Raw genomic sequence first — 24,947 nt, forward strand, 5'->3', positions numbered from 1 at the left:
TGCCGGCGTGGCAAAATGGCACTTTGAATTGACAGCAGTTTTGTTTTGAAAAGCCATGTTCGCTCCCGGTTTAATAAATGCACATACCCACCCGCCCCACCCGCACCCTCACCGCCACCCGTCCCGAAAATCAACAGAAACAAATGTTTCTCTGAGACGCCCTTTGAAGATTTACACTTGAAATGTGCACCAGTATTGTGTGGCACACAAGCTCATTTTCTCCGTCTGCAGCGGTTTCTCCTGAGCAAAAAGTCACAGGGAAGCAGAGCAGCATGACATCAAAGAAATGTCGACGTTGGAGGATTAATTTATGTTTTCATTTATTTATTAGTCTTTTTTTTTATCCTCGGTTTGTGCTAAAGGGCTTATTTTGCATTAATTAACAGTAACAAATTGAGACTGCAAAAAAATTTTTACATAGATGGAATGGAAAGAAATCATACTCCGCGTCTCAACAAAAACATAACTGTAATACGCAACAGAGAATTCATAAGGTATGCAGAAAAAAACCTTTTATTAGTATTATATACAAACATTATTTTAAATGAAAAATGCCCCAGAGTTTTATATTATAACATTAACCAAAGCATTAATCAATAAAGTATACAACGGATTCCTTCATACTACAGGAATATATTAAATCTACTGTCTCAAAGAAAGTGACACATACACAGCAAAATCCCAAACCGTGATTATGAACGAGTGCAGAAGCAAAAGTCACTGTAGAACTAAAGTGCAGGAAGCGAATTAGAAAATATGTACACATATGTATATATATATATATATATATATATACGTATGTGTATGTATATTTTAAAAGAAGATTGTTGCTCCAGCAGCGTAGTTTGCAGTATATACTTTGGAGAGCCAGCGGTGTGTGATAACAACAACAGGGGCAAGTTTCACCTGTCAGCGATTGAAGTGCATGCCATGATATTATGTACGTGTGATTTGTAAATGAAATAGATGTCATTAAAGATTATTAGATTTTCTGGATTACACATTAAAACTTTCTAGACCTGTTATGAATAGTATTGGTGACCTTATGCTTCTAGAAGGTCCAAGATGCGTCCAAGATGGTAACTGGACAGTTTTTGTGCCGCGTCCTCCCTGAATCTTTGCGTCCTTGGGGTGGAGGTGGAGCTTGCGTGTGCATGTGAGAGCCGATTTTTTTCGGGCATTACGCCCAAGGACGTGCGTCCGAAGGTAAAGTGATCAAAAGGTGAGGCTCTGGACAAAGGATTCAGAGGAACACTGATGACGGGCTACATCGGGCAACAGGGCACCTCGCCCGGAGTTGGGAGACCAAAGCACTCCTGAGGCGTCGGGCCAGGACCGCCTCGAAAAAGCAAGATGAAACGACCGCCCTGCTGTCTCACCTGGTTCGAGGAGGAAATGCGTTAAGCTCTGAAGCGGCGGCACATGGCCAGCAAGCAAATGGCAGAGACCTTGGCGTGCCTCCTCCTGAAATGGTAAGCTGGTTCTCAGAACTTGGAATGTCACCTTGCTGGAAAAGGAAGTGGAGGAAAACCAACTCAATATGGTTCTGCTCACCTTAATGATAACACTGACTCTGCAACTAAGCTACTGGATTAATATTTTATGAACTTGCAAAGGGTGGAAGATGACGGCCAGGTGTGAGTGTCTGTGTTTTAGGGTTTTCCGAGCTGAGCGGACCATTAAAGTTAGTATACCGTCTCATGGCACATCGCGACATTATGTGATTAGTCGTATAAACGATTAAAACCGTGCATCGGAGCATCCGGTCTTCTTGGAGGCACCGTGTCCCGAACGGGTTGTGGTTCGTTCTGCCGTGATACATGAATACTCAGACGGGTGACGACGGGGGAGACTTGTGAGAGTGACAGTCTACCCGCCGGGCGTGGACTGGCCAGAAAACACACCACGGTTGATCTTGAGGATTTGTCTCAGTGAACATGTCACTGGTGCACATTTGGCCAAAGATCAACGATCATCCCCTGGTGGTCAGCGGACGACGTGGCCAGAAAGTCAGCCCGAATGGGATGAGGAAGAGGGATCGTCTGGGGAAGCACCTTGTCCACACAGCTTTTCATCACAATCTCTCCAGGTCTTTCTCTTGCATTCCTGAGGGGGCCGGGGACAGTTGATCAGAATTGGCGGCGTTCGAGATCCGCGCGGCAGAAGCAGCTTCCCTCCTTGTCGTCAGGAGGTCATCTTTGCTTGTCGTGGTTTTCACTTGGACTCAAGTGGTGAAGAAGGACTCCTTCTAATCTGATTGATCCAAAGGCGTGCTGAAACTGCTTATGAGCGTCAGGGCCTTCCTGTGGAGAGCCCATGTGAGTACTATCAAATACATGTTTTGTGGAACTTAAAAAGGTGAAACAGTCCCACAGGAGAAATGCGCTGTGGAGGCATGGGGTACCACATTCTGTGGCTCATAGGCTGCGAGAACTGTATCCGACAACAAAAACGATTGCGCTGTCAGACACCCTTTAGCTATGATACTTGGTTGTCATGGGCAGAATCTGTAGGTATAGTTGGGACGCCTCTCTGCATGTGAAGCAGCCGGGGTGACTGACAGTCAGCACCTCAAAACACAAGGACATACAGTTATTCACCGGCCATGTTTTTCTGTCATGGAATGCTCCCTCTGGACCTGATAAGAGTTCCCGCTCTGGGTAAAAGAGTTCTCAGCACTGTTCATGGATTGGGCCTTCAAGGTCGGTGGTGGAGCGAATACATCTGCAGCTTAGCGTAGAGCTACTACTTGGCAATAGGAGTCGCCCGTGGTGGTTCAAGCCTCCTGGTAAGAAGACGGATATGGAAAGGATGCTACCGGGCTTTCTTCGGGTTTCTGGCCACGTCCCGCTGGGAGGTGGCCTTGTGTTCAACAAGGAACCACAGGAGCAAATGCATATCTGATCTGGCCTGAAAACCTTTTGGTCCTTGGATAGTGCTTGAGCGCGTTGCAGAGGACAGAGACACCTGAATCACTGTAGTCAGTCCGCTGCAACTGCGAACTCGCTTTTGCAGGCATGTTGCAGCACCGGGAGTAATTGTCAGTTATGTATTTCAAACCCGTGACCCCCCCGAAGAACTCGACGGCCGTTCTCCCAATGGAACCATGTACAGCCCGGTGGTTTGGGTTTTTTTTTTTTTTTTTAACCGTGTTAAAATAACATGTAATCTCGAGCCACAAATTATCTAAAAACAAGGTACAAGATATGTCGCGTTATATCGTAGTCGCAGGCTGGATTCAGTGCCGCTTTAAAAAAAAAAAACTGATACAAATCCTACAAGGTAATCATATCAAATAATCAAACTTCACAATTGCCTGCAATTATTGAGTTGCTAAAAGGGGAAAATACAGTGACACCCTCTTTATATACAAAGGTATAAATATGTTGAACATATTCCAGAGCGGCTTGTTCTGTTCTTCAAAGAGCCGTACGTCTTACGGACAATATTCACTAGGGAAAAAAAAAAAATCAACCTGGAGTATTTCACTAGACACACAGAGCTTACTCACCATTCATCATTCTGACCGGGCATGTACATATTTCAGCAGCACCTTGAGCATGTGAACAGTGTGTCAAAGAAAATTATAAATGGGCAAACTATGATACTTGACCGTCACAATTACAGTATAAAATCTCTCTGGCAAAAGCAAACCGATGAAACATTTAAATGTTATTGACCACTTCCCCCGAAATAATATTCATTCAAACAGAGAGGATACAGAAAATAACGGGGTTGGTATATGAAGCTGCCAGCAGATGCAGCATTACATGTTATTAAAAACCGCAAAATAGGGTTACTTTTTAAAATACGCACTTACGGACCCCCTCCATGTGGCTTGACAAATCATAGCGGAACCGTGTGCCAATGGTTCCACTCCGTTCCAGTGTGGTTAGAAATTATGTTTCCTCGACTTGAGGGAGTTTCTCCTCTTCCTCTTCCTGTAGCACTGCTCCCTCCTCTCTGGCCATGGGAAACCGCCCTCGGTCATCCTGCACGACTCGTCGTACTCGTCGCTGTCGCTGTCCATCTCGGCGGCGGCGGCGGCGGCGGCGAAAACCCTGCCAGGGAACACTTCTGCAAGTTTGGACGTGAAGAAGACCTCGAGGCTACAACCTGCCTGAGCAACCTCTGAGTCAGGCTGTGGACGCAGAGACATTCGGTTTTATTATTAAAGCGGGGAAATAACACGATTGAAACCGGCAGCATTCAAAAATAGCCCGATTTTAACTTACATAATTGAACTTTGCGCAGTTGTGGAACATAAGGCAGACATCAGCAACGAACTGCTCAGGTGATTTATAATGTTGGGCATTGGTCTTGTTGAGTTTGGCCCGGATCACGGAAAGGTCCATGGGCCTCTTGATGATTTGATAGTAATGGCGAGCCTGCACGAGGGAGCAGAGACATTCAACACCGCCGTCCATCATCCGCGTCTGTCTGGTCTGCCTAACTCACACATAACTTCCTCGAAACACTTCCACCCACTGAAAAAACATCAAAATCCCTTCTGATAATCACGTCTGAGTATGACAGTGTATGTGAACCGGGTTGCCCCCGGTTAATTCTCCATAATTTTTTTTTTTCAGTATTAACCGGTCAGCGATACCTAATGGGTGAGAAGGGGGAAGAGGAATTAAGCTAGGGATGGGGTTTGGTGTCTATGAAATAATCCATTTAAAATTACCAAGTAATCTAACTTCGGCGGTCGAGATGAAATTTCAACATCGGGGGAAGGAACGTCTGCAGAGACACGGCAGATGGCAAGCTCTGACAATTACGACCCGCCAAATCATTCTCATCGGGGGCGGTATCAAATGGGATTGAATTTTTTTCCTGTTTTTCTTCACGAAAAAAAAAAAGAAGGTTCACTCACAAGAGGACTAACAGGCTCATGGAAGGGAGCGCTCAGGATGTTACTGAGGATCAGAAGAGTCAGCCGCTCACATTTCTAAATGTAGCAATGCGGGGAAAGACATCAAAATCAAATTAGTGCATATCGAGCGCTATGCTGTCGCGGTTTAATAATGATTAATAGAATCTCTCACTCTTTGGTCACACGGAGACAGACCGGGCACCGACGTTCTCTCGTTCTCGCAGTCGTACTTGACCTCCGGCCGTTCGACGCTCCTGCACAGGCTGCACAGCCAGTCGCCTCTGGAAATGTAGACAAGCGGCGTCACGTTCGCCAAAAGAGCTTCGAACGAACAGCTGGATGCTTGATGAGAGCGGGAGGCGCTTACGAAGGGAAGCTCAGTAGAGGCGGGATGTGACAAGACAGATGAAAGACTTTCGGGCAGCGATCGCAGCACAGCAGCTCCCCTCCGATCAGGCAAACCGCACAGAAGTCCTCGCTCTCCATCTCGGCGCCGTCTTGCTGGGGCTGGACTTCGTCCGGGTTTGCGACGAGCAGCGGCCTCTGACCGGGCCCGACGGGCGAGTCCTCCTCCAGGTCAGAGCGGAGAGGCTGCGGGTCGTCCGCCGTCAGTTCGGGTTCGGACTCGATGTCGATTTCGGACTCGGCGGACCCCTGAGAGTCAAGGGCCTGAATAGACGCGGCGTCCGAATCGGTATCGACCCGGAGGGCGGCGTCGTATTCAGGTCGGACATCTGACTCTGCCTCGGCATCGCCTGACTGTGAATCTGCGTAGAACCCCCGGCCGCGCACGGATCCCGCTTCTGAGGCCGATTTCGGGTCTGTGTCGTATTCGAGACTCGGGTCGAAATTTGCCGCGACGCCGGCTTCCACCGCCTTGCGTTGATGTTCGCTCTCCACCTCCGACGAAGACTCTTCATTTAGCCCAGTTTCCAGTGATGTGTCGGAGTCCGGCTGCGGGGCGTCGTCTGAACCGTCCCAAGAAGAAACCGCCGGCCGTTCTGACGCCGACCTGGCATCAGAGTCCAGATCGTGTCTCGAGTAATTCACCGGCGCGAATTGCGGCTCGGCGAATAGCGAGGCGGGTGCTTTACGAGAGCCGCATCTCCCGCCGCTGTCAAATTCGCTCGTGACCGTGGTTTGATGGCGAGGAGAGTGCCGCTCCGCATTCGGGGAGGCCAAGACCGAATGGGTGGTCCTTGTCGTCTTGGAACTGCTCGTCGAACCCTATGTAGAACAGAGACACATTTCTGTTTCATCTACGGGTTTTGAGAACATGATGGAAAATAGGAAGCTTTAACATAATTCAGGTCTTACAGTATTCCAGCTTTGGTGCCGCGGCACAGTTTCACCCTTTTCCATTGCACTGGCAGGTAGAGGGTCACTCTGGCGTCTTCCGTGCGGGGGGAGTTGGGAGATTAATATCTTGAGGCGCTCTAAGCAAACCACCGGAACCCGTTGCCTCCCCGGGTCCTTCTCGGGATCTCTGTCGCGTCGGAGGTCAAAACACAAGACGACGATAAAAGCGCATTTCGAAAATTCGTCCAGAAAGGCTGTACGTGTGTGCACGACCTACCCGCTGTGACTCTTTCTTAACACCCTGCACTTTTCCACGGCATGGTCTTCACCGAAATTAGCCAAAGAAGGATCTGACAAACAGGGAGAGCACGCCCGTTTACGCGAGTCGTTCGCACGCCGGTATCTAAGATAATGTCACGCTAAGGTGATCGCGCCATACCTGGCTCTGTCTTGTAAGAGAGCGGCGTCGACTGGTGGCCCCTCTTCGGGGCCGCATCGGATGCGGTTTCCTTGACGACACAAAGCACACCATCTGAAGCTCGCCTCTGCCTCGGGTCCACATCGGCATACTAAAAATAAAGTGCTCCTTTTAGCAATTGTGTGTATTCTTCAGTGGAATCGTGTCTAAGAGGAGCTGCTTGCAGACGGGGGGCCCGTCACCATCGGCTGCAGTTCCGCCTCCCAGCGGAACTGCAGTGGGTACCTTATCTGCAGCTCCAGCTTTTGGGTTGTGAGTGCATCCTGCGGGCTTCTCTCCGTAAGGGCTCGCAGACGGGCCCACCAGTTGAGCCGGGATGCTTTGAGAGCGCCTCGTTCTCCGTGCGCACGCCAGGCTGGGACTGAGCCCGCTGCGGTTCACGTCCGAGCCAATCTCGGGCGCGGCGGCCGACGCCTCGAGGGATGCGGATCTCTGCTCGAAACACAAACAGGTGCGCGTGAGCGAAAAACAGAAGCGAAACGCACAAAAAGCACAACGTCAACGGTCACCCTGGTACGCACACATTTATTAGACGCTATTACCGTATGTGTTGAAAACACTGCAACTGAAATCACTTCTTGCTCTCCTTTTCTGCCGGAACGTCGTTTCCCTTCTCTTTTTCAGTGAACCGTCATACATATTCAGGTCGGGCTGACGCAGAGCTCTGGCTCATAAGTATGATGCGATTAAAACACTCACCTGATCCCCGCCGCTGGGGATAGGGATGCAGGGCTCTGCCTATGGAGTATAATCCTTATCTCTGTAATGATGGGGGCGGTAGGAATTTATCTTGCAGGAATCAAACTGGCAGCTCCCACTATTCCCTCGACGACTCATTAATAGCAGGTTAAGTACATAAGTGACTGAGCCCGAGTGGCTTTGTGTCATATTCGGATGCCGCGACGCAAAAATGCTAATGATCTTTACACAGGAAGTCAAGCATCGTGAGAATCGCTCGAGCAGCGAGTCCACGGTTGCTAAACGTCCAAGGCATCAAACGCAACAACACCAAACACCTTGCTCCTGGATTGGAGGATACCAGGCGTTGAGCTGCAAAACTTTAATTGTCACAGTGGCCCCCTTTTGTTTCCCTATCAACCGCTCATCATAAAAGCAGACGCACGTTTCTGTTGTGCCATCTGTTTTCAGCATCGCTGTCAACTGCCTGGAAGTGATTATTCTAGCATTTTGAAAAACGGAAAAAAAAAATGGCCTTCGGACCCGCTTTGCTGATTTTAATTAAAATAAAAGCTGGCACTTGCAACGAACACTCTCCTCCAGCGTGGCACATAGAAACACTATTCACGTCAACATACAGTAGAATTGCACCACTGACTTTTTTGACTCTAATGGCAACAGTGAAATGTCCTTGACTAAATGCCGCACAAATACCAACTAAATGACTATTGTTGAGAAAATCCAGCTGCACTCCTTTTCTAGCAAAACCAGTTTTATTCGAAATGTTCCTCACAAGTAATGAGTTTTGCTACGCGACGCTGTCAAGTTTGATCCAACCTTAAAACTTGTGTCATTAAATGTTCGGCAGAGCGTGACCAGTCGGTGGTTAAAGACTCCACAGCTCATTCATAATGCTGCTGCACGATATTTCACAAGAACTAATATGAAGGATTATATATCTCTAGAATTGGCTCCCTGCACAGTTCAGAGTGGACTTTAAAATCCCTCTCCGTGCCTATAAAGCTATAACGGCCGGGGGCCATCATATCTAAGAGAACTCTTAGAACCATGCAACCCAGTCAGATCCCTACGCTGCCAGGGCTCCTTGTGTCCCGGAGTTTCGGAGCTTTCGGAGCTTTCCAATCTCGATCCGGGAGGGGGCAGGCGCCCGCTCTTTGTTTAAGAAGAGGCTTGAAACCTTTCTTTTTGAGGAAGCTTAAAGCTGGAGCTAGGCTAGCCCATAGGTTTACACAGTTAAGGGGCATCCCATGATCATTTCTCCCGCTCATCCTAACCCATCTGCGCTCGCGACACTTCATCAAGGCATGATAGTAACCTCATATCTTCTTCCGAGTCACCGGGCTCTCTCATTTCCCGGGTTCCCAAGGGGACGTGGCTTGATCTACCGCAGCGTCTCACCAGGTGTCCGCCATTGCTATTTCTTTTCTGAATATTAAAGTTATTATTGTATCATGCCAGTTATTACCATCTAACTGTCAGCGCTACTGGTATTAGCAGTAAGATATTTGTGCTCGTCTCTCCCAACCCTCGTATCCCCTCCGTCTCTATCACACACCTTCTTTCTCACTCTCTTTCAACCCTGTCCAAGGTTTCTGGCCAGTAAAAGGCAGTTATTTACTCTCAGCTGGCTCAAGGGGGAATATTGGGCCATCTTGAAGAGTCAATGTCAAATGTCAACTGTGCTGTGATTTTGCAATCGATAAATAAATTCTGATGTGACCAAGGACAAAAAAACCTTACTAAGTGGTCTTCTCTTTTTTTGAATAATGTATTTCTCAGTTAGCTCACCCGGTCATTTCTTTTTTCTTTGAGCATCAGCTGGGTCCTCGGAGGCTCTGCTATCGATGCAGCTTGTAGCGGTTGCTGCTGTCGGCTAGGGTTCTGCTCCCTCTTGTCCGGCCGAAGGTGGTCATCCAGCAGCTCACGGCATTCGGTGACGGCCACCGGCGTGCGGGTCTCCACTCCGCTCGTCTCCCCCCAGCTCTCCTCGGGTGTTGAATCTGGGTCTCTGGTCGCGTGGCTGAGCTCCCGATGCAAAGCCGCGCCAGCTACTACCTTACCGCGACACAGGACGGGAGTCTGGCTTTGGCCTGGCCACCGACTTTCTGCACTCGGTTGAGCGTGGCTGTCTGAGAGAGCCTCTCTATGAAGCTGGTGATAAGGAAAAGATTTTGGCTCAGACTGGGACTGGGAGGCATTAGCATGTTGCTGGGATGCAGGTCCATGAATCCAACTAAGCTGGGCAGGTCCCATCATTGCTGCAGGTGACGAAGGGGTTGGACCCTGCGAAGATGTTTGCAAGGCTGCCGAGGTGTCTGCCTCCTTGCAGCTCTGGAACGTCTGGCTCTTTCCCAGGGCGGCAGAGAGGAGGGTGGGCTGGACACAGCCAGGGTTGCAAACTGACGCTCTAAACAGACTGCTGTCTAGATCTGTCTGAGAGGGAAGACCGTGCAGGCAACACATCTGCGCCTCGCAGCAAGTCTGGAACCCGCAACCTGCTTCTCGTCCTCTGTGACACACAGATGGTAGAGCCAAACATGGGATGGGTTGTGGCCTCAGAATAGTGGAGCAGGCCAAACCCTGAGGGTAAGTGCAATTTCCTCCCTCGACTATCAGGTGGCCTGCAGAGAAACAGATTAGCGGTTAGAAATGCATTAAAAATACTAAATGCCCTGAATACAACACAAGTACTACCGCAGATAAACTCTGTACATCTCATGTATAGGTGAAGATGAGTGGAAGAGATTCAAGGACAATATGAGGAAATTAGAGTAGAAATATAACAAAGGTGTCATCGTGCACTGAGAAGCGCGTGTGAAATTCACGTGACCTACTTTAACCCAAAATGCCTGAACATCTTCATAACATTTGCATAACATTTGTTTTACCCAGGGAGGAAATCTGCTTTGTCCAGTAACTGGCGTCCCAGTTGAATTTGATCTTCACGGGACTCCAGGCATCAGCTGGGAGCGATGATTCAAGTAGCTGCTGCATCTGGAGCGATATCTGAAAGAGAGATATAATAATATATATTTCTATAGAGCGCTTTCCATTGAAGCGCTGTATAAGTGAGAGGAGGAGACAAGTGAATAATGACATTCGATTCATATATTCCGCCTATCCTGTAGAAAAGGCTTCCGAAGAACATACTGAGAGGAAACCCACTCGGACACGGGATCGAACGCAGACGAACCCCCCGTCGGGAATCGAACAAGTGACCTTCTCGCTGTGGGGCGGGAGCGCCAACCAGTGCGCCGCCGTGCATGTGGAGCAGCAAACAAGTGGTGTCTCTGGCTTTGGCTTAAAGAATCAGCCAGACTTATGTCGCCAACAGGGGCACAAAAGTCTCGAACTCTGGGAGCGCAGTGCACATACGTCCAGCCTCATATGGCTTCACCAAATCAGATAAATATGGTGGTGCAATGCCAGTGACTTATTTCAGAATCGAGGAGCAACACCTGAACAAGAAGCCAGTGGAGAGAGAAAAGGACATTACAATAATCCAGCTGCCATGCCACAAAAACATGGATTCCCATCCCCGAGTCCTTTAATGACACGGATGACATCGAGTATATTTTCCCAATTTCATATAAGACACTCTTCTCCAACAGCCATATTAAAATGATGCAAATCATGCGCTCAGGATTTCCTTCAGAAGGTGATTACTGTTGACAGTGGACACGATGCATCGCTCTCATCCCTCCTGCTCTTCCTATCCTGTCCGCACTCATGTCCCCTAATCGTCACGTGGCTTGATCTACTGTAGCATCTCGCCAGGCGTCCACCGTTTCTTTTGTCAGTTTTTACCGTGTAGCTCTACACGCTACTGGTGTTCGTAAGAGTAAATAAGAGATCATTTCAGTCTGTCCTCTGTCTCTATCACACAATTAATTCCCATCTCTCCGTCCTCCTTTCCCACACTCACTCTTTCTACCCCAACCGGTCGAGGCAGACGACCACCCACGTCGAGATAAAATGTGTCCGTTAAAAATAAAACCTGACTTGACAGTTGAGCCTCTTGAATCAACGGCATATATTCCTAATAGTGAAAATATGTGAGCGTACCAGCGTCCTGCTGAAGAGCACCGGCCCCCTGCAGTGGTGGGATTTGGCCCAGGTAATGAACTTCTGCACGTGGTCCAGCTGGCCACACATCTCTATCGCCCCCTGCAGCTGCTCCTCCAGACACTGCTGGAAGTCCTCTGCGATCTTCTGCAGAGAGCCGCACGGAGAATCACACACAGAAAGGGTCTCGGACATACAGACATAATTCCCGAAGTGTCGGATGAAGCGGCTTTGACAGCTAATTAGAGGGTCTGATTCGCTCGCTTTCAGGACCGATTCCATCACAACAGTCGCCGATTCTCCGCTCCGAGATTCACGGCGGTCTGAGCCGTAAGAGGGAGCGAAGGAGAGAGAAAGTAATTACCTCCAGTTGCTCTATTAATAGGTTAGCTCGTTTGTTAAGCTCGTTCATCATAATCATCTTTGCCATTTTAATCTGGTTCTCTGCCTTCCTGTGAGCAATCTTTATCCCGTGGACTCTGCAAAAGACAGAAAGGGAAAATAAATTTCTCACATCTGGCAGACAAATCCCGACTGCGGGAAATTAGATCGAGCGTAATTTCATAAGACCGATTTCAGCATTTGAATTGAACCCTTTTGATTTTTTTTCCAAGGTGACTCCATGTCACTGAAAACTGCTATGGGTCTTTTTTGTTTGTTTGTTTGTTTGTTTGTTTTGAATCCAAACTAACCTGTCCTCTAGCTGTTTTGCATTATTCTCCACGGCAGATCTCCTCTCCTCCACCTGCGCCATCAGGCTCTCAAACAACCACTGCTGATCCTGTAAGGCCTTTCCGAGCTGTACGACCCTGCGGGCGTGAGGAGGCGGGGGGGGGGACAGCAGAGAGTTGATTTATGTGTTCCTTGGCCGTGAGTGACACCGGCGCTCGGGAGACGCGTTTCCCCCAAGGGGGTAAGAGATTAGTTGCAGGTGAGCTCCGAGGCATCTACTAACACGGCGGGAAAACAAAAACCACGCAAATGCTTAATGGGTACACGGGTGCCAAGGGCGGCACATGCAAATACACCTGACAAAACTGACAGGGTGTTTAGCCGGTGCTATTGTCAGGGGGAAGTTTTTAACCTGCAGTTAGCCCTGCGCCGCATTGTCCTTGCACCGTGTACCTGAGGACTCACTTGTGGTTTTTGTGGGAGGACAGGTGACAGCTGCCGCAGCACAGAAGGTCGCACGATTCGCAGAACAGCTCCAAGGGCTCCTGTCTATGAGAGTGGCACATGAGGAGGGAACAAGGATATGACCCCGAACCTAAAAAAACAGAAAGGGTTTTCACACCCGCAGCTGGAGAATGGGCATCAACGTGCACAATTCAAACAGAATAACAACAACAGTCAATTGTTTCAAGCACGAGGGGAAAAAGTCAATAAAATCATTTGAATGCCGCTAGACTCATAAGCAGTTCAAAATTGAATCAAGGTAATAGGTATGTGACATGTCATTTCCTGCCCCTCGTGCCAATACTACTTGTCTCCTGTAGATGGCACTGTAAATTAATTAGCGTCCCCGTATCTGGGGGGCAGGAGACTCAGAACAGATGCCGTAGGAAACATTTAAGCTGCAAGCTCATGTTGCAAAGGCAAAGTCTGACAAAACATCAGAGGGAAAAAAGCAGAAGAAATAAGCGTTACATGATTCTATATGTGTATATGTATCTGTGTGTGTGTGTGCATGGTTAAAGGTGGCACAACGTCCCTTTTTTTCCTATAGCTCGGTATCATAGTCATACACATCCATTGAAAATTGAGTTCATGATCTCCACCTACACTGAACGTTGTATTTATCGACTGTATATAACCTCATATTGTCTGGACTCTCATTTCAGGGGTTCCTCTGGGGCGTGGCTTAATCTACAGAAGAGGTGTCGCCAGGTGCCCATCATTGTAATTTCTCTGAATGAATATTATTGCTATCACTTATAGCATCATGTCACCTATTGCCCTGTTCCTGGCAGCAGCATTGTATTATTTATCATCATTGCATGTCCCTCCCAACCCTCACACCCCTTCTATCTCCATCACACTCTTCCTTTGTATCTCTCTGTCCTTCTCTCAAACTCTATTTCTACCCCAACCGGCCGAGGCAGAAGGCCGCCCACTTTGAGCTGGGATCTGTCCCAGGTTTCTGCACAGTTAAAGGCAGGGCTACCTTGCTGTTTTATAATATAATACGGGCGGCACGGTGGCTTCATAGCTTCATAGCACGAAGGACCCCGGTTCGAGTCTGACCAGGGGACCTTTCTGTGTGGACTTTGCATGGGTTTCTCCAGTTTTCTCCCACAGTCCAAAAACATGCAGGTTAATTGGAAAAAATTTGGGAAAATTGAATGAGGGAGTGGTTGTTTGTCTAAATATGCGATTGACTGGCGACCAGTCCATACCCCGCGACCCTGAGTGCAGGATAAGCAGAAGAAGATGGAAAATATAATGTATATAATATACTAATCTAATATATAAAAAGCCAAATCATACAGATATCCAGTGTATCGTTTTATTATGTGACCTGGTGAACGTAGAGTGTACCTGTCGAGACCTGGATAACACGGCCTCCAATTATGATTTCTACCCAAGATGATATCATAATGATAAATGATATTATCATTGCGGGTTTCTGTGTTTCAGCATCACAAAACAAATTGCACCAGCAACACCGTACACCTCGGCATTTGAACCAGGTCGTCTTGTCCTGCCTTGTCAGGAAGTGACCGGATTTTGTTGACAGTGCAGTCGGGGGGGGGGGGGTCGAAACGAGGCGCCATGGTAACAATTTGTCAATCACTGCATTTGCTGGGTGGTTATTCTTCTGTTTATCGAGCGGTAATTAACCAAATGATCTTGATTCTAGACAGGAAATGTATCCGGATTTCTAATGAACCTCAGCTTGACCTAAATTTGATACATTATCGCCGCTTGGATATTAATAACTTGTAATTCATGGAGGGAACCGCACTAAACCGCTGGAGCAGCGCAAACACGAGGACATTTAGTTTTAAATGCTTTACTCCGAGGTCGGACAGTAAGACTCCTATTTTAAGTGTCGCATTTATGTTCGTCTTTTTGGCCTGAATGATCAAAATGGCAGCCATGAAAACAACTCCAAACAGTAATCTGTATCTGACGGCCTGCGGAAGGAGATACTTTTGTTTTGGGGCGTGTAACATTTGTACCTCGACCGCTGCTTTGATGCAAAAAAAAAAAAAAAAAGATTCAGGGCTGCAAGTTGAGACTTATAAAGGGAGATAAGAGCGATGGAAGTGAAAAGTATTTCCTGCTTTTTAATGTGTCTTTGAAGCCCCAGTGCCCGCCCACACTCAAAAACATCATTTATGCCTTTCTAAATAGGTCACTGTAAAAAGGGCTGGATGACAGAACATTGGTTAGCCTGTTAAGGCCGACGAACGCAGCCCGTCCGCTCTCTGCCGGCCATCCTTCTTCAGCAACCCCACCCCCACCTCACACCTCCGTCTGCACACGGCTGCTCCCCGCAGATGTTGCTGTGGGGCTGAGGATTGGCCCCCCTGTGCATAAACCCGATGGGACTGACCACATCCTGTGAATCTGCTACTTTTCACGAGCACAAACAACAAACAGCAAGAGTCGCGCTTTACAATTAACCTCTCTAAAATTCTCCTTCTTATTTGTTTTTTTTTTTTGTTGCTGTTGTTGTACTCACTAACCTGTGCGCCGCAGAGAGTAGCTGCAAAGTTGCTGCACATACTTGCCGGTCTTTAAATAGCAACACCCTAATATTAGAAAATTGAAATCTTGCAGCCACTTTTCAGATCTGGGACACGTGTTAAATAAAGATGTAATAAAACTGGGAGATCCAGGAACCATTATCCTCAGTACCATCATGCATAATTCATTGCAACGGCTCCTGCTGCGACGTGATAAAGTGGAAAGGAAGAAAAAAAAAAAAACAATGCACAAGCAGGAAAACAAAGACAGCTATCAGATGATAAAGAAACAGACTAATAGCTGGTCACGGTTGAGTTTGGAGACAAGTCTCCAAATATAAATAGTCATGCTTGCCTTCTTTAAGCAGAGGCAGGGAGCCGGTTTCTCTCGGATGAAGGTCACGGCCAGGGGAACCTCTGGGCCGCTGGTGCTCGCACAAGTCCGTGCACTGAAAAGCCGCAGGCATCCTCTGGTGCTGATGGGCGTCCGTGCACCGGTAACAGAACCACTTGTTGCAGACAGTGCACAGGCTCTTCGCGAGCGTCAGCTCCGAGCACGCCGAGCAGCTCTGATGGACACACAAAAGGGAACGGGTAAACGCGCCGGGACAAGGATGCGGGACAGAGAGGAGGTGACACCTGCCTGAAATGTTTTATGTCGCCGCAGTACTTTGGGCTAAATCACACCTCGGACCTGGTGTTGCTTCCTCATGCACGCGAAGAAGCTTCTGGAATTTGTGGAGGACGCCACTGAGCGTTTTACTCGGTTTAACCGCGAAAATACAGTAAAGTGCACAAAAAATGGAAACGACGAAGAAAGATATATACGAGAATTGTCATTACTTTATTGACTACCACTTATATAGCTGGTATAAGGCAGCGCAAGGATTCATTAGAAAAATGATCAGCTAAGAATTACACTGAAAACCTACACCTTCTCACACACACACGCAGAATTCAAATTCACTCCATGATTAACAGTGAATCCCGGCGTGCCGCACGAAAACAATTAGCGTAGCAAAATATCCCGACCGGATTCGAAGACGGCGGAGAAAATCCCCTTACCCTTTCCATCTTTGCGGTTTGGTGGGGCGGGACCGCCTTCTCGAAGCGGAACGAGCCGAGCGACAGCAGCCCGACGCCTCGCCGACTGAAACACTGAGGCTTCCACCTGAGGCAGGGAAGAGCTGCGCACCGAGAGGCGGCCCCCCCAGAGGAGACGGCTTGGATGACAGCCTCGCTGAGCTCACCTCCTCTCCGGCTCACCCATGTGCGGGACCCTTCATCGCTGCCGCACGGTGTCCTGTTCACAATCACCCCCTGGACACTATAGCAAAAAAGAAAGAAAGAAATAAGCCGGTGCATAAAAATATGAAAAATTAGGAATTGAAGAGATTGTAGGACGACAAAAAAAAAAAAAAAAGCTCTTTCCAAAATGGAGAGAAAAGGTGCTCTGAGGAAGTCAAGCGGAGGTGGGGTGAACCGTGGCCTCCTTCCTCGTCCCTCTGTCGGCAGGAGGACGCAGGACGAGTCCCCGCGAGGCTGCGAGCTAACGTAGTGCCACGAAACCAGGTCAGGCTCTGATAAGCTTCTGATGGGACCAGGATACACTCCTGCAATTCCCTCTAACACCGAGAAATCAATTAAGATTTGGAGCAGCGTGTCAGTGCAAGTGAGCAGGCTATAATGAGAAAAAAACATCTAAAAAGCAAATTTAGATGCAGAGTGAATCACGTCGCTATCACGTCACACATCGTGTTTGGTATCAAAGTTGAAAAGCGCGGGGTTAAAAAAATTCGCCTTGACCTCCGGAAGCTGCGGGCGAGTCTGCCTGACGACAAGCCTGACCTACAAATGCGACGAACTTCTCATTCTTGGGTGCTGCGGCGGGGAGCTCAGAGCGATGCGATTCCCCGCGGTGCGCTCGAAGACCCAATTTGTGAAACACAATTAGTGAGCCCGTCGTGCACACCGACCCCCTCCGCCCCCGTTCATTTCCCCGCTGCGATCTCACGTCGCACCACGCCCTCTGCGCGTTTATCTTTCAAAGACAAATCTCCTGCCCGCGGCTCCCGAAGCATACCTAAGAGTTGTCGTAATAATAGCGTGAAAACCCGTCAGCATATAGTCACCTTATCCATGCAATCTCTGTTTATAGAAAGCCCTCTACGCCCTCTTCTACCCAAATCGTCCATTTGTAGTTGCTTGGTTGCGTGCAATCATAGAGCGATAGCTGGCGATCGGTGAAGGCCTCACAGCGGAAGCTCGCCGTACACACTGTTGGTCTGACTCATCTGTGGAGTTCACACTGAGTGATGTTGAGACACACCTCGAGCGATTCTGGATCGTGGCTGCTTTTAAGCCTCCTTAAATAGGACTCTTGAATCTCCAAACACTGTTTCCTAACCGAGTGTGTGTGTGTGTGTGTGTGACTGACTCGGAAGAACAGCTTGGGATAACGTAGTGCTGTTATCATGTGGGTCTGCGGTACCCGCTGATAGAAATAGAGGTGTCAGCGGCACCATATGGGCAGCGGCAGAACTCGGGGACCCGGACGTGTCGGGGCTCTCTGACGACGGAGTGTGTGTTTCGTGTCTCGCAGGTCTGATGCCCCCTTTTTGGAATCCCCGGGCGGTAACCTGGATGGGTTTTCGCCGGGGGAATCCGGAGGGCGGCCGGTGGACTGTTCACTGACAAGGTGTCCTTGTGAGATGCTCCATCTGTATTCTGGGCACAAAGTCAGAGATGTTCCCGTTGGGTGTTGGGCTCCACTGGGGCTGCCCTGTGTCACCGCTTCTGTTCGTCGTAGGCGCATCGCGGATGACGGGGATGTGTAGGTCAAACAACTTGGATAGAACAAGTTGGGGTTTTTTTTTCTCTTTTAGAAAAAATGATGATCTAGATAACCAGTTGTTTGTCCTAGTGGCGCAGTGGCTTCTGCCTCACAGCAAGAATGTCCCCCCTCCGATTCCCACGAGGAGTCCGGTACAGTCCGAAAACATACATTAGGTTCATTTGAGACCTTAAATTGCCCAGAAATATGAATGAATGAAATGTTGCATGTCTTTATGATGTGTGAGTGAGCGAGTGAATGGTTGTATATCTATATGCGGCCCCTGGGATCAGTTCTCCTCCGGCTGTAGCTGGGATCGGCTCTGCCAGCCGACTTCACAATAAGCAGCACGGAAAATGAATGATTAAACGAAGGAATTTTCTTCTGCGAGCAATGAAAATGGGAAGCACAAAATATGTACCCTATCTCTCAATCACGTACTGCTCTCAAGTTACAGGTCTTGTCACTGAAGCCCGAATCAGCAGCAGGAAGTGCTGAAAAGCTAGGCTAGTTTCCTGTGCTATAGCAGTCTGGTCTGCTGTGTGTGTGTGTGTGTGTGTGTGTGTGTGTGTGTGTGTGTGTGTGTGTGTGTGTGTGTGTGTGTGTGTGTGTATGTGTGTGTGTGTGTGTGGTGTGTGAGTTTTTTCCCAGTAAGCCATGCTAGTGGTGCTAATGGCGCCCACATTAGTCAAAGTCGAGTATTAAAGAGCCCAGAACTCACACTCGCTGCTCAAAAGTCACGCTCTGTCACGACGCTCAAACACAAGCACACCATGAAGTTCATTTGTTGGCACAAAGCTCAGACTTAGATGACCTTGATGACCTTGATTTATTAATGCATATGAAATCCTGATTATGGAATTTTATTATCAACAATTTAGCCTGATCATCAATTTTTGCTGCGTGACAACTCTTAATGTTGTTAAACAGGCTTTTTCCTATTTCTGATTCTAAGGCGAGGGTGAAAACAATAACATCCCACTCAACTATTGTATCACTTCACCACATCACAAGCAGCATCTTGTACACCGTGTCCTCTTTGGGACGCTAATTAAATCCGGGATCCTCAAAGCATTCGCTGAGCCTCGCAGAGACTGATGCAGCATGTCGGACAGAACGTCAGCCCGAAGCGGCGTGCGAAACCAAAAGCGTGCGCGCCGCAGGAGAGCACAGTCACACCGACTCCGCCAGACGAGGCGCTCGGTCTCTGCAGATGATCATTCACGGATTAACGGCATCTCAGAACTCCTATTTTACAACAGCGCAATTTCATTCATGATACGCAAACATCAAAATGTCACCCTCACCCTGAGTAAATGGAGGTTGATAAGTAAATATAAGAAATCCTTCTCCTCTTTGATTAGTCACAAATACAGTTTATGAGTTGTTTTGTTTGCCGGTGTAAATCCCCCCCCCGCATTTAACTGTCACACTTCACTTTGTGCATTTTCACTTTCTCCTTGTAACGTGTTGTAATCTGATCCAGTAATCTAATATTCCCTTTTTGGATTTTTATTCATTCACTATCGAAACTGCTTTTCCTGCACTTGGGGTCCTGGGGGTGCTGGAGCTTATCCTAGCCTGTCATTGGACAAAAGGTGGGGTTCACCCTGGATCCATCACAGGCCCACATACAGACACATACAACCGTTCACCAGTCACTCATCTGGACAATATAGGGTCTTAAATTAAGCTCCTGTATGGTTTGGACAGCAAAAGGAACCTGAAGAAGTTGGAGGAAACCCACACAGACACGGTGAGAACATCCACACCAAAAGGCTCCCTGTCAGAATCAAACCGCGGACATTCTTGCTGCAAAGCGGAAGCGCTATCCACGGCACCCATGACACCCTGACTTTTCTTAAGAGCCCATCACAGAAAATAAAAAAAATTCACAAAAGCTAAACATAATTTAATTACATTAAATTAATGGTGGTACTGTTGACTCTGCAAAATGTACGTTGTATTGAAATCTTTAATTTAATTTAATTTAATCTAATCTAACTTAATTTAATTTAATTTAATTTAATTTAATTACATAAAGATGGAATACAACGTAAAACATGCTGAGTCAACTGTACCATCGCCTCATTCAAGTAAAGATCAGTCATCATGGCAGTCTACTGAAAGTCATTTAGGACACACACACACACACACACACACACACACACACACACACACACACACATTTTACTCCTGATGTTCCAGCTGTTCGGTACTTTTCTATATGACCCAAATGACCGGCTGCGTGGGTTGCCTGCACCCTTGCGTGCAGCTCAGTGGAGGGGATGCAAGGATGCAAGGATGCAGGGATGCAGGGGTGGAGGGATGGAGGGATGCAGTTAGATGGAAGGATGGAGGGATGGAGGGATGCAGGAGTGGAGGGATGCGCGTCACAAGACGATGTTTTGGGAAAAGTACGCGCCAGATTTTACGCCCCGATCGCCGTCGTCGCGATGCGTGGGAGAGAAAACAAAACTAAGTTTGAGGAGGGAAATAGAAATAAAATACGATTTTTAACAAGGATTCTCAAACTATGACCGAATATATTCCGCTGCTAAGTGCAGCTCACACGGAGCATCCTACCGGGAGGCGGGTGGGGGTGTGCCGGGAGGGGGGCGGCAGCGTATCCGATTCCTCTCTCTCTTCTCTCGGCCTCCCACTCGTGTCAGCGCGCTGCGGCTCGTGACCGTCCACACCCCGCGGGTCGCATTTGTTTGAGGTTGATTTCCTCTCCTTCTTCCTCTTCTTCTTCTTCTTCTTCTTCTTCTTCTTTTTTCTTTTTCTCAACCTTACCCCGAGCATCTCCGAGTGATCCCCCCCATCGGATGTCGCTCTGACGCCTGGCCAAATTTGGATTTGGGGGTGGGGGGAGGAGGGGTGGCGGCGGGGGGGGGAGAGTAGCGTGGGGGAGGGGGGGAGCAAGTCTCGCAGTTAATCGTGAGACTTCACACGCGTTCCCGTCCAACGACCGTGACGTTGCGGTGTGACACTTTTTTTTTCTTTCCAAAGTTTATGAGATACATATTGTGATGTGATCACTGCCGCCCGGCGGCGGGACAAAGACACAGCAGCCGGAGACACCTGTTATTGATACCAACTATACTATACTATACTATATATATATATATATATGCCCTTTCCAACGCAATTATGGTTTGTGTATATATATATATAACCATATAACTATATTATATATATATATACACACACACACACACATATATATATATGTATGTATATATATATGTGTGTGTGTGTGTGTGTGTGTGTGTGTGTATATATATATATATATATTTATATATAAATGGGTTTATGTGTGTATGTATTACCTATGTAAGTGATGAAATCCATGGCCTTTCCAACTTAATTATGGGTTGTACAGATATATATATATACTATATATATACTATATATAACTACTATATGTATATATAGATATACAGGACTGTCTCAGAAATTTTGAATAGTGTGATAAAGTTCTTTATCTTCTGTAATGCAATTAAAAAACAAAAATTACTTTTTCATGATATTTCTATATTTTGGAATGGATTTTTGAGTTTTCTTAAGATGCAAGCCATAATCAGCAATATTAAAATAATAAACAGCTTGCAATATTTCAGTTGATTTGTAATGAATCCAAAGAGGCAGGCGGCCTCCAGAGAGGGGATGCCGATTCGGGGAACTAACAACGTCAGCTTTACCTGATTTCTAAGAGAGACGATCATTTGGGCGCAATTTTGTTCTATTTAATGATGCTTCCTCAAAGGCTAAACCTTGAAAAAGCTTCAAACAATTTCTGAGTTATCTTGTGTTACAGAACAATTATACAGAGCCCAAATACCAGATTGTCGTGCCTCAGTTGTGTGTCTTCAGCGATGACTAGTGTAACAGGTTTACTTTCAACTTTATTTTGGCAACGTGGACGTGAACAACCAATCAGTCCTAATATTTCAGTCCCTCCGTTCCATTTAAATACATCTGGCTCCTCTTTTTTCGCAGCCCCTTTCATCTCCGGTTTTATAATTCGACCGGGAGCCGTCGAGCATTCTGCATCTTTTATGCACAACGGTTCATTTTCCATGTCTTTTAAGTCAGCGTCGTTCTTAAAGGCATCCGGGCCAAACTTTCATCAAAAATTGCCTTCTCTTGTTTAATGTACTTTCCACCTCAAAGACCAAAGGGTTCCTATAATAGCAGCTTTGCGGGTAAATTGCAAAAAAAAAAAAAAAAAAAAAAAAAACTTTTATGGTTATTTGGCATCAAATATCATCCCTGATCGTAATAGGGGAGACAAGCAGGGGGAAAATAATACGGGTGGTTGGAATCAACCGCTGGGAGAGCTAATAACAGCGCGGCAGTGACAGCCACCTGAGTGATGTGCACGGACGTAATTAGGTTACCAGCAGCGTGTGGCTGCTGTTGCCAGACTAACGGTGCCTTCTGGGATCTTAGCTGTTACTCCTCACGCTCGGTGAAGCTGTCATTGAGATGTCAGGTAAAAGAAGGGGCAGGAAATGTTTGGCACAACGTGCACGGTATACTCTTTTTGAAACGGGATATCTGAAATGTTTAGGTTTTGTCTGGATGACACAACCTGGGAAAGAGTGCATTTCCCGGGTATAAATAGATGACCTGAGGTATTACAGACAAGGCTCCTAGAATCCCCTGTGAAAAAATTTGCTCGGCTGCAGAGGTGAGACTTTCTGCCTCGTGGCAAGATGGTCCCTGGTTCAATTCCAACACAAAGGCCTTTCTGTATGGAGTCTCCATGTTCTCCCGGTGTCTGCTGGGGTTTCCCTCCACAGTCCAAAAACATTGTGCAAATGTGTGAATGGTTGAATGTGTCTATGACCTGAGAATGTCTGTTTCTATGCCTCTCGACAGTTGGGATAGACTCCAGCATTCCAGTGATCCTAAATGCAGGATAAGCTGTATATAATGGATGCATAGTTGTATATCAATACAATGCATGAATGAGAGAGTGAATGGTTTTATGAACCTATAACATTTGTGAGTGAACATTTGTACGTCTATAAGACTTGTGAATGAGAGTGAATGGTTGTGTGTCTCTATAGGACATGTGTAGTTTTATATGATGTGTGAATGAAAGCGCGAATGGTTAAAGGTCTCTATATTTGGCCCTGCGATCGACTGGCGACCAGTCTGGGGTGAAACCCGCCCCCTCTCGCCAAATGACAGCGGGGAAAGGCTCCAGCCCCCCTGTGATTGCAGGATAAGTTGTTTAGAGAATAATGATGTCAACGTTTATTGTTATTCGAATGAGGAGACTCACAGAGGAACCCGCAGTGTTTTAAATAATGCTTTTTTTTATTAAAAGACTGCAAAAGACTTGAAGAGCTACAATCACTTTCTTCATGGTCTTGATGCTTGGAATCCGTCCTACACTCCTGAAACAGAGGCCAGCGCCGTCACCAAATCACGAAGATATGAAGCAAACAAAAACTGTACATTTACGCCGTTTTTTTTTCGAGTCGCATCGACTCATCCGTTCTGAAAAACACTCTTTTGCAAGAACATCTGCTTGTCAGTGGTTATTCTACGGCTCGCTCTTGGTGTATCGTCCCGCTATCGCTATTTCATAAGGTACTATACACATATATGGAGGAGTATCAAAGATAGCTTACAGTGAATTATGTACAAAAATTACACAAAAAGAGTTGGAATGAAATGATCACGCCGCAAAGAATCTGGATATCGCGTCGAAACGGGACATTCCCCCTCAGTTCTTCTTGTGGAGGAACTTCATTTTACTTCCTGAAAAAAAAAAGAAGACAGAGATGCATTAAATGATGCCCGGTGCAAAATAGACCCAGTTACAATAAAGTTTCTGTTGATGAATTTAAACGGAATAACGTACAAACCTTTTTAAGATTCAATTCCATGTAAAGGAATAAAGTGAGTTTATAGTCATTCCTTAAGGAACGTCTGTTAACAGGAATCAAATTGTATATAAAATAAAACATTTGACGCAGGGGCCAGTGAAGGAGTGTGCTAAATAGTGAGAAACCTGACCTAAAGGTAGCAGATCGAAGATGTAGGCAGCGACCGATATTGAAACGCGTTACGATTACGTACACGATACGTTCCTAGCTGATTATTAAGTTTACCGAAAAACTCACCCAGTCCTTTAAGGAACTTGTTGACGCCGCTCTGCTCGGTATCGGGAAGCTCCTCCAGATACTGATCCACCCTCTGCTCAAACAGACCTACGGCAAAGACAATTCCAGACAAACATTAGAGATTCCTGCAGACCACAGGCCGGAACGTGAGCCACTGTGAGGCGGTGGAAAGATGCCGACACTAGATGTCAGTATAAGTGCGGCATCAACAGCAGATGTCCCACGAGAGCAGAAACACAAAGAGAAAAGTGCAACCCTCCGTTTCATCGATGCGTCTCGGGATGGGCCGGGAAAAAGGACTGCCCACCTTTGGCCCGCGTCTTCCTCAGCTCGCGATCCTGAATGAACCCCGCAAACATCTGGGACTCCATGAAGACGCCCAGGAAGCGACGGATGCTCTTGGAAGCCACGGACTTGCGGAAGGCTTCTCTTTGGAAGGCCCTCTCTCCGCGCTCGTTCTGAGTGATGAACAGAGAGTAGTGGCCAATGGTCTCCAGGAAGAAGCGGATGAAGGCCTCTGACACCAGACTGTTCAGAGAGTTGTACTCTGCAGGGCAGATGTGGACATTTAGCACAGTGCTCCGTTCAGCTGGGAACCTTTTTAACACAAAAATGTAAAAGAATTAACCAATTCCAAACGAACTCAAAAGTATTACTTCATGTCTAATGCCAGAATAAAGAATTTTACTCACATTTGCTACTTTACTGTTGTAATTATCTCCTGATAATAGTAATTTAATGTAATTAAGGGTTATTTTTCTTGTACTTTCAAACTTTAGCTACGTTTAAAAATGATAGGTAGCACATGTCTGAACAGGTTATGACTGACAGGAAGCAGATGTTACAATAGTATTGGCTGCCT

The 24,947-nt window shown here is 47.1% G+C and overlaps 2 protein-coding genes across 5 annotated transcripts in view; both read right to left on the bottom strand.

The window, feature by feature from the left end:
- Positions 1-2,702: 2,702 nt before the first annotated feature.
- trim66 (tripartite motif containing 66) lies at positions 2,703-20,768 on the bottom strand. 2 transcript variants are annotated; one of them, XM_086174888.1, is made up of 18 exons: positions 20,529-20,768; positions 16,175-16,436; positions 15,465-15,678; positions 12,555-12,684; positions 12,110-12,226; positions 11,782-11,896; positions 11,418-11,564; positions 10,241-10,358; positions 9,141-9,973; positions 6,879-7,085; positions 6,615-6,744; positions 6,453-6,525; positions 6,194-6,362; positions 5,244-6,103; positions 5,049-5,157; positions 4,877-4,951; positions 4,236-4,388; positions 2,703-4,141 (listed from the first exon to the last, which is right to left on the bottom strand). In XM_086174888.1, the coding sequence occupies exons 2-18, from the start codon at positions 16,181-16,183 to the stop codon at positions 3,893-3,895; spliced, it is 3,708 nt and encodes a 1,235-aa protein (XP_086031014.1). In that variant the 5' UTR covers positions 16,184-16,436; positions 20,529-20,768; the 3' UTR covers positions 2,703-3,892. The 2 variants fall into 2 exon arrangements, with proteins under 2 accessions (XP_086031014.1, XP_086031015.1); XM_086174889.1 differs by lacking the exons at positions 16,175-16,436; positions 20,529-20,768 and having other exon boundaries at positions 12,555-12,638; positions 15,465-15,589.
- Positions 20,769-23,252: 2,484 nt separating this feature from the next.
- Positions 23,253-24,947, bottom strand: part of dennd2b (DENN domain containing 2B) — a 45,823-nt gene continuing 44,128 nt past the window's right edge. For all 3 annotated transcript variants that reach the window (XM_086174627.1, XM_086174626.1, XM_086174628.1), the window contains exons 18-20: positions 24,393-24,632; positions 24,086-24,172; positions 23,253-23,720 (exon numbers count right to left, since the gene is read on the bottom strand). In XM_086174627.1, the coding sequence (XP_086030753.1) occupies positions 23,686-23,720; positions 24,086-24,172; positions 24,393-24,632 (362 nt within the window). In that variant the 3' untranslated portion in view covers positions 23,253-23,685. The remainder of the gene's footprint in view (positions 23,721-24,085; positions 24,173-24,392; positions 24,633-24,947) is intronic.

This window comes from Fistularia commersonii, chromosome 27 (genome assembly GCF_037954325.1).
Source record: "Fistularia commersonii isolate RoL2024-O1a breed Wild chromosome 27, RoL_Fcom_v1.0, whole genome shotgun sequence".
Taxonomy (NCBI): domain Eukaryota; kingdom Metazoa; phylum Chordata; class Actinopteri; order Syngnathiformes; family Fistulariidae; genus Fistularia; species Fistularia commersonii.